The 14359-nt window shown below is 38.4% G+C and overlaps 1 protein-coding gene across 3 annotated transcripts in view; it reads left to right on the forward strand.

Moving 5' to 3' along the window:
• glis1b (GLIS family zinc finger 1b) overlaps positions 1-14359 on the forward strand; it is a 78137-nt gene that overhangs the window by 23479 nt on the left and 40299 nt on the right. For all 3 annotated transcript variants that reach the window (XM_016446226.1, XM_016446228.1, XM_016446229.1), the window contains exons 3-4: positions 3349-3535; positions 6003-7215. In XM_016446226.1, coding sequence (XP_016301712.1) covers positions 3349-3535; positions 6003-7215 — 1400 coding nt within the window. The remainder of the gene's footprint in view (positions 1-3348; positions 3536-6002; positions 7216-14359) is intronic.

The raw sequence follows: 14359 nt of genomic DNA on the forward strand, positions 1-14359 counted from the left end.
TCTTGAATTTGTGATCATTCTAAATGCATTTTAATAGACTGAATCATGCAGTGAAAGAAAACACACTAAATGCGCACACGCACTAGTCTAGACTTCACGTAATGTATGCGTGCGCTCTGTAGGGATGTTTTGAATGGTTTTTGCAAAATACTCGATAATGTCAAATCGCACATCGTTAAAACAACAATTACGATATTATCGCAGACGATATCGCACACCCCTAGTGCTTTAGCATATTAATCGAAGATCGTTTTTGATGGTTGCAAGGTGGTTTGCTCCCCAAGCCTTATTAATGTCACATGATATAAGTCTATTGGATTTTTTTTTTTTTCATTTTATGGTCCACCAGGTAAAACTGCATATCAGATCCTTTTCTCAACAAGCCGCACAATTTAAGGTATGACAGATGTAAACGTTTAATTCCTAACCCCAAATATGAACACTAGTAATAGTTATGCCCATCTTAGCTAGCCCCACTAACGAATTAATAAGGCCGAAAAAGAGCAGCGAATGTAAGAGGAAGAGTGCATCAGAGAGTTCTGATCGTTATTAACTGTTTAAGTGTGGATGCTATGATTTATGGTGCTAAAGTGGCCTGAGTAGAAATGTCACAGTGCATTTCCAGACGCATCTATCTTGTGGTTTTGGCAGCTTGTTGTTCTGTAGACTTACATGTTTGACGTGCATTAGAGTTGATACACACATACGTGCACTGGCACACATGCGCATACGCACAGCCCTCTCCCATCCTCTCTGAAGCCCCGTCTTGTTCAGTATTCCAGGGTCTTCGGGACATCTGCTTTCCATTGCCAGCATCTCTGAAGACTTGAAAACATTAAATACTGGCACAAGCTCGGTCTCACTCCAGCACTTAATGCTGCACTTAGGTGACTTGAAAGGCAGGAGGCGAGAATTGTAGAAAATGAAGTGTCACCGAAATAAAAAATCACCTAAGATTACCACCAATTACATTTAATAATGGCTGACCCATCTGCTGATCAGATGCAGGGAGTCCCCATGGTCCAGTGGTGGGGTTGCACTGTGTGTTCTCCTACTGTATGTTACTGTAAAGCAGTGATTCTAAGTAGCTTTTCTTGATTCCAGTTTTGATTTTGGACATCAAGTGGCCATTTGGCCTCAAACCAGTAATAATAAAATTGTTTATCAAACAAAATATCAACAACATATTCATAAAATCAAATGCTGAATGTTTACAAGCACAACAATACCCTGATAACTCTGGCATACAGGAAAAATATGTTTACATGAGATTTTAAATCTGTTTTTCAATCTGTTGACATCAGATATTTGCAGAAAGACATGCACTCGCAAAAAAATCAGAAAAGGTATTTTCGGTTTAATATTTTTGTGGAACCATGATTTAGTTGTTTGTTGTTTATTTATTGATTTATTTATATTTTTTTTACAGGATTCTTTGATGAATAGAAAGTTCAAAAGAACAGGATTTACTTGAAATAGTCAACTTTTGTAACATTATAAATGTTTTCACTTCAATTTTGCTGAATAAAAATATTACTTTCTTCAAAAAAAAAAAAACCTTACATAAGCCTTAAAAAATCATACAAACTTTTAAATCTGACCCTATACTTCTGAACTGTGTAGAAAGTAAAATCAGTGAGCAAAAAAAAAAACAAGTTTTTATTTTCTTTTTATATAATTGATATAATTGATGCAAGTTTGTGCAAACACACTCATACGCTGAAAATATGCAAAGTGAACATGACAAATTGACAGTTTTCTAAATTTATATTAATCAAATATTGTGTTTTTAATTTCCCTAAATATTTTGTAACTATATTAACCAAATGACAGATGAATTTGCACCAAATAAAGCAGAGCTTGATTGGAAGCAGAGACTCTGATGGCAACAAAAGATATGGGAAGTGTTTTGACAAGTCTGAATAAGATGGATATATAGCATGGGAGTGTTTGTCATATAAAACAGCTTTGTTATTTGCCCAGAGTCTAAAAGCCTTGTTCTTTTGTACACGTGAAACGAGGATGACAATGGAAGTGTTTTTCTGCTCTGTGATTGTGTTCTTGTGGGCCAGCACACCAGTCTGGTCTTCATCACGGAGCTCTGCTTTGCCCTCAGGTGTTATTGGCACCGCACTGCAGTGATCTCACACCCAAGACTGTCGTTCCTTAATAGCTTCTGAATGCTTGCAAACCTGCTCCCTCCTTTACCCTGGCTTACATTTGGTCAAGGATCAGAGATCTTCTAAGAGAGCTGAAGAAACATCCTCTCTGTGTTCTGTCTGTCCTCCAGGTATAGATGAGAGCCAATGTGTTCTTCGTCCTTCATCCTTCTCAGTTTGATTTAACTGTGTGAGATACAGACAAAAAGTCTGGGAGAAAAAGCTCTTTTGGAGGTTTCTATTGTGTATATATCAAGACTTTTTATGACGTATCATGTCCGCATCTGGATAGTTGACATAAAGCATTGCTGTGCTTCAGCCTGCAGCCGTGCTTCATATTTCAAGCAGCATATTTATAATTGTTCTGTAATTATATTATATATTCCAACGTCATTGACAAACCTCTCAATCCTCTCCAGATGAAGCAAGAAAGCCCTGGCGTTAGCTCAGCGAGCAGTGATGTTATACACAAACACAGTTTGACATTCCAACTGTGGGATTTCTAAGCCAAGAAAAAATGATCCAAGATTTAATAAACAACCATTATTGTTCTTTGAAAACTAGAATGGATGTGAAAAAGTGTGTTTCTTCTGTTTATAGAGTTGAGTGGATCCAGCATGTGCTTTACAGGACCTGCGTGTCTTGTGACCTCCTTCTCCATCGTTTCTTTTTCTCTTTCTCTCATTTCTTCTCGCCTCTCAACACTCATTTCTTTGTTTCCCTCACAATTGTTTGCTTTATAGCAATTACTTGTCACCTTTTAATTTTGTGTACTTGGAAACGATATCTTACCAAACCTCCTTTGTCTTTGGTTTGGCTTTATCCACATGTTTAGATGCTGGTTTTTGATCAGACTCCATTGGGTGTTGCATTATTAATATCATCATTGCGAGCAAATTACATTTCTAAAATTGAGTTAGTAAAAAACTTGAATAATGTGGTCACCCACACTGGACTCAAAAAGAGTGTCAGCTTTCCTTCTGGAAATATTTTCAAACACTATGAAACCGTATTTTGATTACATTTGCTACACTCAGTTTAAGAGTTCTCCCTATGCAATGACATTGATTGTGTCTCATTGTTAAAATGAAGTATTCCAGAAAGTCATGCAATGGGTTTAAAAGATTGGTGAATGGTTTTAAAAATCTGTAAATGTTAATATAGCTGTTGTATTTTCCACCTCTTTCAGTGAATGGGGGATGTATCTCATTCTGTTCAGAGAAGGAAAGCACTTCTGAGCTGACAGCAGAAGGAACCTTGCTGCGCTGTGGACAGAACCTGCCAGTTCAGCCTGGAGCCCAGTACCACCACAGCAGCCACTGTGAACCGCCCACACAGAACCTTCACCTGCAGGAAAGCCCCCATCGAGACGCCAGGTGAGACTAGCACAGCACAACACTTGGACTGATCAATAAGAATAGTTGCCCTCTGAGAACTTTTTATGACTCAAAAAGTAACTGAATGTGCTATTTAAAATATATACCATTCAAAAGTTTGGGGTCAGTGAGATTTATTTATTAATTTATTTATTAGTTGGTTGGAAAGAAATTAATGCTTTTATTAAGCAAGATAGCATTAATTTGTTTAAAAGCAGGGAATTGGATCGTCCGAGCAGTGGTGGCGGCCCAACATTTATTTTTAAAAGTGACAGTAAAGACATTTATATATTTACAAAAGATTTATAAAGATACATATGTGACCCTGGGCCACAAAACCAGTCATAAGGGTACATTTTTTGAAATCGAGATTTATACATAATCTGAAATCTGAATAAATAAGCTATCAATTGGTGTATGGTTTGTTAGGATAGGACAATATTTGGCCGAGATAAATGTATTTGAAAATCTGGAATCTGAGGCTGCAAAAAAATCTAAATATTGAGAAAATCGCCTTTAAAGTTGTCCAAATGAAGTTCTTAGCAATGCACATTACTAATCAAAAATTAAGCTTTAATATATTTACAGTAGTAAATTTACAAAATATCTTCATGGAACATGATCTTTACTTAATATCCTAATGATTTTTGGCATAAAAGAAAAATCAATAATTTTGACCCATACAATGCGTTTTTGGCTATTGCTACAAATATACCTGTGCTACTTATGACTGGTTTTGTGGTCCAGGGTCACATATTTATATTTCAAATAAACGTTGTTCTTTTGAACTTTCTATTTATCAAAGAATCCTGAAAAAAATTGGGCCAATATCATAGTTTCAGCATATTAAAATTATTTCTGAAGGATCATGTGATACCGAAGACTGGAGTAATGGCTGCTGAAAATTCACCTTTGCACTCAAAGGAATAAAATACATTTTAAAATATATTAAAATAGAAAATAGTTATTTTAAATTGTAATAGTATATCACTATATTACTGTTTTTACTCTATTTTTGATCAAATAAATACAGCCTTGTTGAGCATAAGAAACGTCTGTCAAAAACATCTTACTGATCCTTAACTTTTAAATGGTATATTAGTACCATTATTAATGAAAAAACAAACAAGTATTTGCTTTTTGTTCTCTGAGACGTCCAGGATTAGCAGTTCATGTGAGTAGGATCTAGTAAAGTGCATGTAAAGCATTTAAGATTGCAATTTTATAGTCCTGCTAATTACATTAGAAATGTAAACTCATATCTGCAAAGCAAATAAAGCAGGTTGTTTAATAAAGTAGTGCGGAACAAGTCAAACAAGCTAGTAAAACACTGCAGTACTGATGGCGCTTCTTGGCTGCGTTTGTTTTTTAAACGGCTAGGAAAAGAGACTGCCGTCGGTTTCTGTTGGCTTCTGTGTAGCCGCAGTACAGTTGAAACCCATCGTTTCAGCGAGGGATGCTATCCAAAGTGCTTTCACTCAAACATGCCATCCAACTCTACCAATACTGTCGCTGAATGTCACTGCTTCAGCCAAACAGGAAGTGGTGAGCCTGAATGGAGCGACTCATGACAAACTTGAAGCTTCGGCTCAGCCAGCGCGCTAGCATTAGCGGTTTCCGCACCAAGTGAAAAGGAGACTTAGACACAATCTTTCATAGGCTGCTGGGACAGAGGCCCCTCTCACATCATCCCGGAGCTTTGCACACAAATCCATAATGAGCAAACTGACAGGAATTATTATGTGGAAGATCACAGTGTCGCACTGGGAAATATGACCCCCATTCAAGGGGGGCAAAGATTCCCACTATAATGGGGAGTATTGTAAACACAGTGCGTTTAGAGGCCCACCATTATACCACCAAAACCAGGTGACTTCTATTTAGCTCACATGTAGGCTTCGGTTAACTCCTATTGTGTCATCAAAGCCTGTCATACGCTGAGTATGACAGCCTGCCTGTATTCATCTCTCTCTTTTCTTATTTTTAAATACCCATTCATAACTATAGTTCAGGCCAAATTTCCTGCATCATTTATTCATGGAATTGCTCAGGAGCGTTTGTGGTGGATCTAACCGGTGTTTAAAATACACCGCAATGGAAACCCATCCAATGGCTGTTTCCTGAGAGAGAGAGAGGAACATAAAAAGTAGCTTCTGATCAGCACAAACCAAACATTATAACCTAATAAGATTCTGTAAGGGTTTGCAAAACGAATCTCCAATCGTGTCGCTTTTGGTCAAACATTGTCAGTGTTAACAGAGATGTTTGAGAGTGCAGGTCTGCCAGGACCGGAGCACAGAGCTTGTCTGTTCCTTTGGTGTCTGACAGTGCAGAGTTGGCAGTGCTTTGAGAAGCCCTGGCCTTTATCTTTCAACGAGCCAGGCCGCTAATAGCGTGCATATTCTTTCTGCTCCGTTTTGCCTAAACGCTCCTCATATTCCTCTGGGTGTGTTTCATTCTCCCGCAGGTCTGCTGGCTTTCAGACGGCTCTCAGCTCGTCATCTCTGTCTGGTGGTGTCAATGGTTGTCATGGGTTGCCATCGTACCCCATCAAACAGGAAGGCTACAAGCTGGGATCAGCCCTGGGTGACTTTTCAGGAGGGATGGGAGCAGGTCGCAGGGAATTGGACCGTCCGAGCATTGGCGGCAGCGGCGGTGGAGGCGGCGAAGGTAACTTAGCAACAGTTCTCTCGTTGTCAGCAATGGCGGTGACTGTGTATCCATTTAATAATGAAGATGGCTCCTCCCTGCTGGCTTTGTCCCCGAGCTCGCGTCACTCAGCAAGGCCGAACGCGAGCGGACTGAAGAGACGCTGCCTCTCAGTGGCCTCTCAGTCAGCCTCGGAGGGAATCGATATTGCCGCAAACATCTGCTCCTCCCAGATGTCCTGCGTTAACGGCCTGCGCACCAATTCATCATCGCCTACCGCCGCCACGTTCTCCCACAAGCCTCTCCCCAGCCCTCAGCTGCCATCACCTTCCACTTCGTCCTGCCTCCTACCCCTCTCCTCTTCATCCTCGTCCTCCTCGGTGTCATCTGTGGAGCATTGTGAGGACGTGGGCTCCATGCAGCCGGGACCTGGCATGGGTAGCAGCGACGGACTTGGACTTCTCATACAGACCGGCGCTGTGCTGGACGGCTGTACGGCGACACTGAAACAGGAACCGGTGGATGAGTTCTCTCCAAGTGAGGAGGAGCTTTTTCAGAATCACTATCACTATCTGACGAGCCACGGAAGCCACTGCGGTGGGCATTCCCACCATCACCACCACCATCAAACAGGCCCCCCACGGCCGCCCATGCCCCCTCCCTACCACCTGCACCAATACATGGGCTCCGGCCCAGGTGCTCTACTGCATCTTCAGAGCCAGCAACAGTCTCCACCCTCAGGCCTGCTGGCACAACCCAAACCCACAGGCCTGGTCGAACAGCAGGTGGGCGACAGGGAGGACGTATTTAGCGATAAACAGGTATGCCGATGGATTGACTGCAGCGCGGCGTATGAGCAGCAGGAGGAGCTGGTTAGGCATATCGAGAAGGTCCACATCGACCAGCGCAAGGGTGAGGACTTCACCTGCTTTTGGGCCGGGTGTGTCCGGCGCTACAAACCCTTCAACGCCCGCTACAAGTTGCTCATCCACATGAGGGTTCACTCTGGAGAGAAACCTAACAAATGCATGGTGAGTATCTACCATTTTTGCTGGCTGTCAAAAGTGCACAATTTCCAGCGGTTCCCCATAATGAAATTCATAGAGGTGATTATAGCTGGCAGCTGAATTGGCCTTGAAAATGCATATGCAGTATTTCTGACTGAATTGTTTTTGTTGGAATCCTCATTGGCTTTAATTTGAGTGGAAAGTTGGGGAAACCAAATGCGGTATAATAATTTTTAATTAAGCAGGTCAGTTTTAAAATCAGTTTTTAAGTATGTATTATCAACCAAGGACAAATAACTCTTTCATTAGGCTTTATTAAACCAAATTTCTTTCTAAAGGCCCCACAAAAGTTTTTTACAAATCCATTATTTTTATGTCTGTTTTATTCAAGGAATAGATTTGGAAGTTTTCTCCAAGCTTAATTTTTCGTAACAGCTTTCAAGGGACCACCTATGCCTATTTTCCTCAGCTTTTTTTACACAACCATATCACATGGCATGAGAAATTATGATTTCAACTGAAAGCGTGGCTAACTTTTCCACTGACGGGTTTGGGTATTTAATTGGACCTGTAGTCTACCTGTATAAATAGTGTTGTGGTGAAACCCAAGACATCCAGGTAAAACTCTCCGATTCCACAAGTCAACACACTAATCAATGTCAAAGTGCCTTTTCTAACATTCTCAGCTCAAGTGGAAAAATGGCTCCAGCCCCACCAATGCGCAAGTCCAAATACACAATTAGTCCACAATTTGTGTAGGGTGAAACTCTCTTTATTTTCTTAAGATCTCTTTCTCTCTCTCTGTCTTTCTGTCTTTTCCTTTAAAAAAAAAAACGAAATGATTGAGATCTAAGAAAAAACCCTACACATCTGTTTAACATAACCAAACAATGCGCGCACTTGATCCCTTTAAATAGGAGGTTTAAACGTTTAACCGTCCCACAAGTATTAAGCGAATTGGCTCTTTATCCAAACTAAACACTTGGAAAAATGTAGTAGTCTGTAAGAACGGAGCCGCAGAGGAGATGACTAGCAAAATTCCCCTCTATTGCTCAATCGGAGAATGTTGGATTTCTTGTCAGATATATTCAATTTCATACACAAGATTCTGTCCAAAAATCCTTTTATTTTACAGATACTTTAACAGCTTGTTTTGAAGTCGGCCTATTCATTTAAATCCCAGGATGCCTTTTTGTATCCGAATTATCTGTTTAGCCGTGTCAATAGCAGACAGCTGTACACTAATAATATGTGGAGTATGTTACAAGGGTAGCATTAAGTAGTTCCGTTGAGGTTATTAATGACAAGTTTTGTTTATTCTCGAGAAGACATTGGTTTACTCTGAGCTCACAGCAGCTGGACTGACAGATGTAATTAGATCTTATAAATTCCTTCAAGTCCATGCAGCTACATTTTCGGCATTGCTGCGCACTCTGCGGCATAAACTTGGTAGTTCTGGAAATCATTTTTGTGAATGGTTGCTTTTGTTGTTGTATATACTGTTTGTATTTGAGTATTATTGTTTTTTCTTGTTTTATAGCATAATCTCTCTCTTTTTCTCACTGGCTCATACTTGTAGGCTACAACAGTGCTGTAGGAGTTCTGTTCTTACTCTCAAAACTCTGCCCGGACTATGTGGCAAGAGCCCTGGTGTTACAAACTGTTAGAACAAACAAACACTAATTTTTATTCATGGCGATGCTAAGCAGATGCTAAGATAGGAACAAACCCATTATTGTTGTAAAATGGCTGGACATTGTCTCTGGATGTAGCGAAGGCCTCTCACCGAGTCAGCTCTGTCCAAGTTCAGTCTCTGTTTTTAGGCAGTCCGGTGGCCTGGACTATTATCGCATTAACGTTTCCTGTGCGAAAAACAGAAAAGGTCAATTTAAGTCAAACGTCAAAGGATTTTTAAATTTAGTGGATCATTAAATGAATCCCAACTGGCAGTATGTGTGGTACTTAAGCATATTTCAGGCCTATTTGGAAAGATTTTATTTTATTTTTGTAACTTAGTGCTTTCAGATATTAATGACTTACATTTAAACTGATTTTTTAAGGAAATAAAAGTAATGTGGGTAAAGTTTGAGTAGATTTGTGTGGAATTGTTTGCAGAATTATTGTGTTACTGGGTGAGTTTATTTTTTACAGTATCGATGTTTTTTTATTTAAAAGTGAATTTAATGATATTAATACTAATGCTAAATGATATGCAGTTTTTATGGGAAGTTTTTAACGTACACACTCAACCACACAAACTGTGATTCTGAATGAAAACTCATCTTGATTCATTCACAACCTTGTAATCATTGGAGAAAAAATAAATATTATATTTATATTATTTTATTTATTTAAAATATAATTTATATTCATTAAAATAGTATTTATATATTTAGAATTTTTTAAAATTATAATTATTTATTTATTACATTTATTTATATTTCACAAATTGGATGAGTGCACATACTTGACTAGTTGACCTTTCTCAGGTTCTGAAGTGTTTTCATTTTTTCCTCCGAATCGATGCCTTCCTGTGACCTCGGCAGGAAGCAGCTTTTGTCTGAAACATGTTGCATTTGTGTCCTTTGCGCAATATACCAAGACATTTTGGTATTCTAGCTATTTGTGCAGAGGAAACCGATGAGACGTTTGATTTAGAAGCAAATGCTTCAGAAAACCCAGCTAATCCCTTTATTATCTTTCCAACTGCAGATTCCTCAGAGAGCGCACGAGGCACGATTTCCCTGCATCCAAACATAACACTCTCTCATTCCTCTCTCTCTCCCTCTCTTTCTCTCCCAGCTGTGCTGCATTTCATTTGTATCATGCAGCGCTTTGGCAGGAAAAAGTCATTATCACAAACATAGTACGGGGTTCTGACTCTCTGCTTTGTCACCGTCCATACCTGGACGTGGTTTTATGCCCCGGCACGTAAAATCACAGCTACATCTGCAATCACTGAGCTCGGCAAACCTCTTAAATTCGCTTCGCAGAGTTTGAGAGGCTTTTTCGGTTCACCCTGTCCAATTAAAAAGTGCTGCGGGCTGTTTTGTGGTAGTCGGACAGCAGAGGCAGAAGGCATCTAAAAGGAAACAACATAATCTCACTGCAATATCCTGTTGTGTTTCATGCCTAATTCAAGTGTTGTTTTAGTTTATTGCTTTTTTGCCCTTCTTGTCTGCATTAATATTAAAAATGTATCCAGCGACTGCTGCCCCGACACTGTCCCAGGGCTTTTATACGTCAATGCTGTACTGGATTCAACTCTGGATTTGTATTTCAGATCACCTATCCCAGCAGCTCATGAAATTCATGTAAATATTCATCAAAGCGTATCTGTTGATAATACTCCAGTTACTTATCCAGTTGATCATGTTTGATGAGCAGATCCATGCTACAACGTTGGACATTAATGATGGTTTCTTTATTGAATTTCCTCTGGAATGTATTGGTTTAATCTTATTTCATTAATATCTTGGTTTTGGTTTAGCGTTATTGCAGTCGACTTGAGGTTTTCTTGCCATTTTCTGCAGTTTGTTCCTGCTGTGACAGGTTAAGAATATGGGCTGTGCTGCTCTGTATTTTATGTGGTTAGTGTGTGTTTACTACTGTACTAAACGGTCACTGAGTTCTCATAGTCATAATAACACTCTGTATTAATTCCTCCAACCTTTTAGATTTTACTACTTTGGCTTTTCCTGTGTCATCTCTGCTGACATTCATTAAGGCATATGTCTGATGCAAAAATGTCAGTGTATTTTGGAACCGGATTGTTTGTTTGTTCAGTGACTTCTTTCTTGCATTTTTTGTCATTTAGGTTTTTTCTTTTCTTTAAGTAGAGTAAATTCATGTCTTCTCAAATAAAAAGTTTCAAGTTTAAAATAAAATAATAAATAATAAAATATTTTTCTCACCTATGGTTTTGTTTATTCAGGGATTGAAAACCATATTTTTAAATAATATTTAAATGTTTAAATAATATATTTAGAAATAATTATAATAATACATTTATTTATAAAAGTATAAATGTATTATTGTTATTATCATTAATATTAATCATAATACATTATAAATAATTATAAAAATATTATTTAATTATTACTTTACTCATTGCTCATTTGCCAAATATTACATCTTCAAAAGTGACCTCTTTTTTTGTAATGCTTCTCATTTGTGAAATATTCGGTTTACAAGATCACATGGGTAGGGTGTGCAAGTTTTTGCAATTCAGTTTGGATATGTGACTTAATTTTTAATGAAGCAGTAAATGTTTCTGGGCAGTACACACCCATTTGCTTGCATTTTTCATCTTTGTTGTCGTCAACATCACGAGACAGCTGGTCATTGAACATTTGGCTCGCAAAAAATATGTTTTTATTTTTAAATTGCATGTTGTAATGTTAACGGATATTAGGATTTAACTTCCTAAACCACACCTTTTTTGTTACCTCATCAAAATTAAATGCAGAGCCACCCTTATGACGAAGTTTGAACATACAGGCCTTTACTTGAAGAAAAATTGGCTTAAACAGCCTGCTGGAAAAAAACATAGATCATGGAATTTCCTTTCCCCCCTTTTGCTAGTGTGAAACCGGCAAACGTATATATAAAGATTTATTAGACTGATTTTTGGACAAGCGTTCAGAATTCTCCAGCAGCAGCCAGCCCAGACCTTTGCCAAAATAGCGTGTTTTGGAGTAAATGGAGGCTTTTGTAAGCAATCAACACAGATGCTGGAGATGAAACGGCTAGCGCCATTAGCTAATTAAAACGCATGGCCTGTGCATGAGCTGACTTTTTCCTCTGAATGCACCGGCGAAACCCGAGCCGTCTGAGTTCTGCAGAAAGTGGCGTTGATACTAATGTGGATGTACTAGAATGAGCTGCTGACTGCCCTGTCTACTTAACTTAGCAACTGCCAGCTCCATTATGCTAGCAGGTAGCGACAGTTACCTGCACTGAAGCAGCAGGACTCGAGGACTGTTTCCTATCTGTTTCCACTCCATTTGCCAAAGCTTTGCATTCTGGGTGAACTGGATTTAAACAGTGGCTCGGGGAGATTGTTCTGTTTGGGGTATTTAATAAGAAGGAGGAGTTTATGATTCCAGCACGATCATTGTTCATATGAGTTTTCAGAAACGTCATAAATCTCACTCGAATCCAAGTTTCCAGATTGTACTGCAGAAGAATGCACGCGGTCAGAATCATTTTTACAATTACGGCTCATAATTTGCAACCTTCAACTCTCTAATGTTTCATCACATGAAAGTTACGGTTGAATTATATCTTTAATTTCAAGATCAACAAATCCATCTCTTTTTTTTGCTCGCTGTCAGATCCAATCTACGACTCGATTGTCTTTCCGTCATGCTAATAGCCGAGCAACGGAGACCATATGTGATACATATATTAGCATGATGATGAAACTGCTGGCATAAAATATCTGAGATTTGTCAGGAGACTGATGTTTTGGCAATGGAATGAAAGGCCTGGGAATTGATGGATCGTGCTTGTTTTCCTTGTCAAATACACCAGGCCAAGTTCTTGTCAAGCCGTAAAAGGTTTCCAGTCATTCTGTAAAGTAATGCAATCCAGTCACTCCTCCTCTCCTCTCTCTTCCTGTCTAAAATTCTGCCACTTAAGCATTCTTAATAGCTACTTAACCCATAATCGTTGTCAAATATCTGGTAGCTCTTTTTTTCCTGCTAAACACACTTTATTTTTATGGGATGCATTCAACTTAGCCAATTCACCTGATGGCTGTAGGGCTTTAAATGCGCATAGCCAGTTATCAAAGAATGATATATCCATACATGTTTTGTGCTAATTACATTTGTCTGGAATGCTATATTTTGAGTAAGTAATTTCCTGACATTTAATTATATACCTGAAATGTGAGACAGAGACCGATGGCCACATTATTTTAGCACTGTGTCATATCTGTCCCGAATCCAAGTGCTTAATCGGTTTAACCCTGCGAGTGGGGTGGATCGTCTGCTAATATACTGAGGGGAATAAATACAGCTAATGGGCAAAATTTCCTCAGGCTTTTTGAGCAATAGATCCTGCTAGACGCAGTACTTATACTACACACATGTATGGCTTTCTACACAGGTGAATGGGCTTAATTTAGTCCCATCATCCTAACTATGGAGAAAGAGGCTTGTCTTTCTTTTGGTCATCTTAAAATGGACTTTCCAGCAGATTTGTGAAAGGTAATTTGAAACATTCGCCATTAACATACATAATATTTGCCCAAATAATGACTGTGAGAGTCCTGGTCAGAATTACTCCTGGGAATATCTACATAAAAAGGTGGATCGTTGACTGAACTTTCATTTAATATTCCTTGATTCTAGCATTGTAAGATATTTTTTGGTTTATTTACTGCACAAAGTTGTGGAAACCCTCAAGTTTTTTTTTTATTACTATTGTCCTTTTTTCCAGTATAGTACTGTTAATTTATATTAGTGCCGTATTGCTTTTATTATTCGATTTCACCGATTTCACTATTTTTATTAATCCCATATAACCTCTGTCTGTATTTTTTTGTAAACTGTAATTGTTTATTAGCGTTGCAGCACAAACGTGTGGAAAATCACTTGGTTTTACATGATCCAGCGAGGTGACATTAAAAAATCTGGCGGAGAGTGTGCCAAGAAAATGTTGAGCTGTTGTGAAGCGAAGTGTTGCTAGTTAAATACAGATATTTGGAATTCAGTTTCAGTATTATTATAGCTTATTTTATCTTTTAAAGAGCTGCTAGCCATATTTCTTATGCTCCTTGGTCATACATTTTTCTTTAAAGTTGATATGCATTGACTGATGGGTTCACATTTTACAAGTTAAGCTCACTCGACAGCATAATGTTTCTTACAACAAATAAAAATTTCAGTGTATCACTCTTTTTGTTAATAAAGAGTTGCTTAAAAAAAGAGTTACAGTGAGGCACTTACAATGAAAACAAATGGGCCCAATTTTAAAATCTAGGCCCAAATGTAAAAGCACAAATGTGACTCTTATAACTTTATAAATCGTTTACGTTTGTATTATTTGAGCTGTAAATTTCTCATAATTGTTACAGTTGTGTTAAGGTTTTAGCTGTAATGTTATGTCACTTGTCAACTTTTTCTTTCTTTCTTTTTTTTTTTTTTTTTTTTTTGTAAAG

Source organism: Sinocyclocheilus anshuiensis, unplaced genomic scaffold (genome assembly GCF_001515605.1).
Source record: "Sinocyclocheilus anshuiensis isolate Anshui unplaced genomic scaffold, SAMN03320099.WGS_v1.1 scaffold107, whole genome shotgun sequence".
NCBI lineage: Eukaryota > Metazoa > Chordata > Actinopteri > Cypriniformes > Cyprinidae > Sinocyclocheilus > Sinocyclocheilus anshuiensis.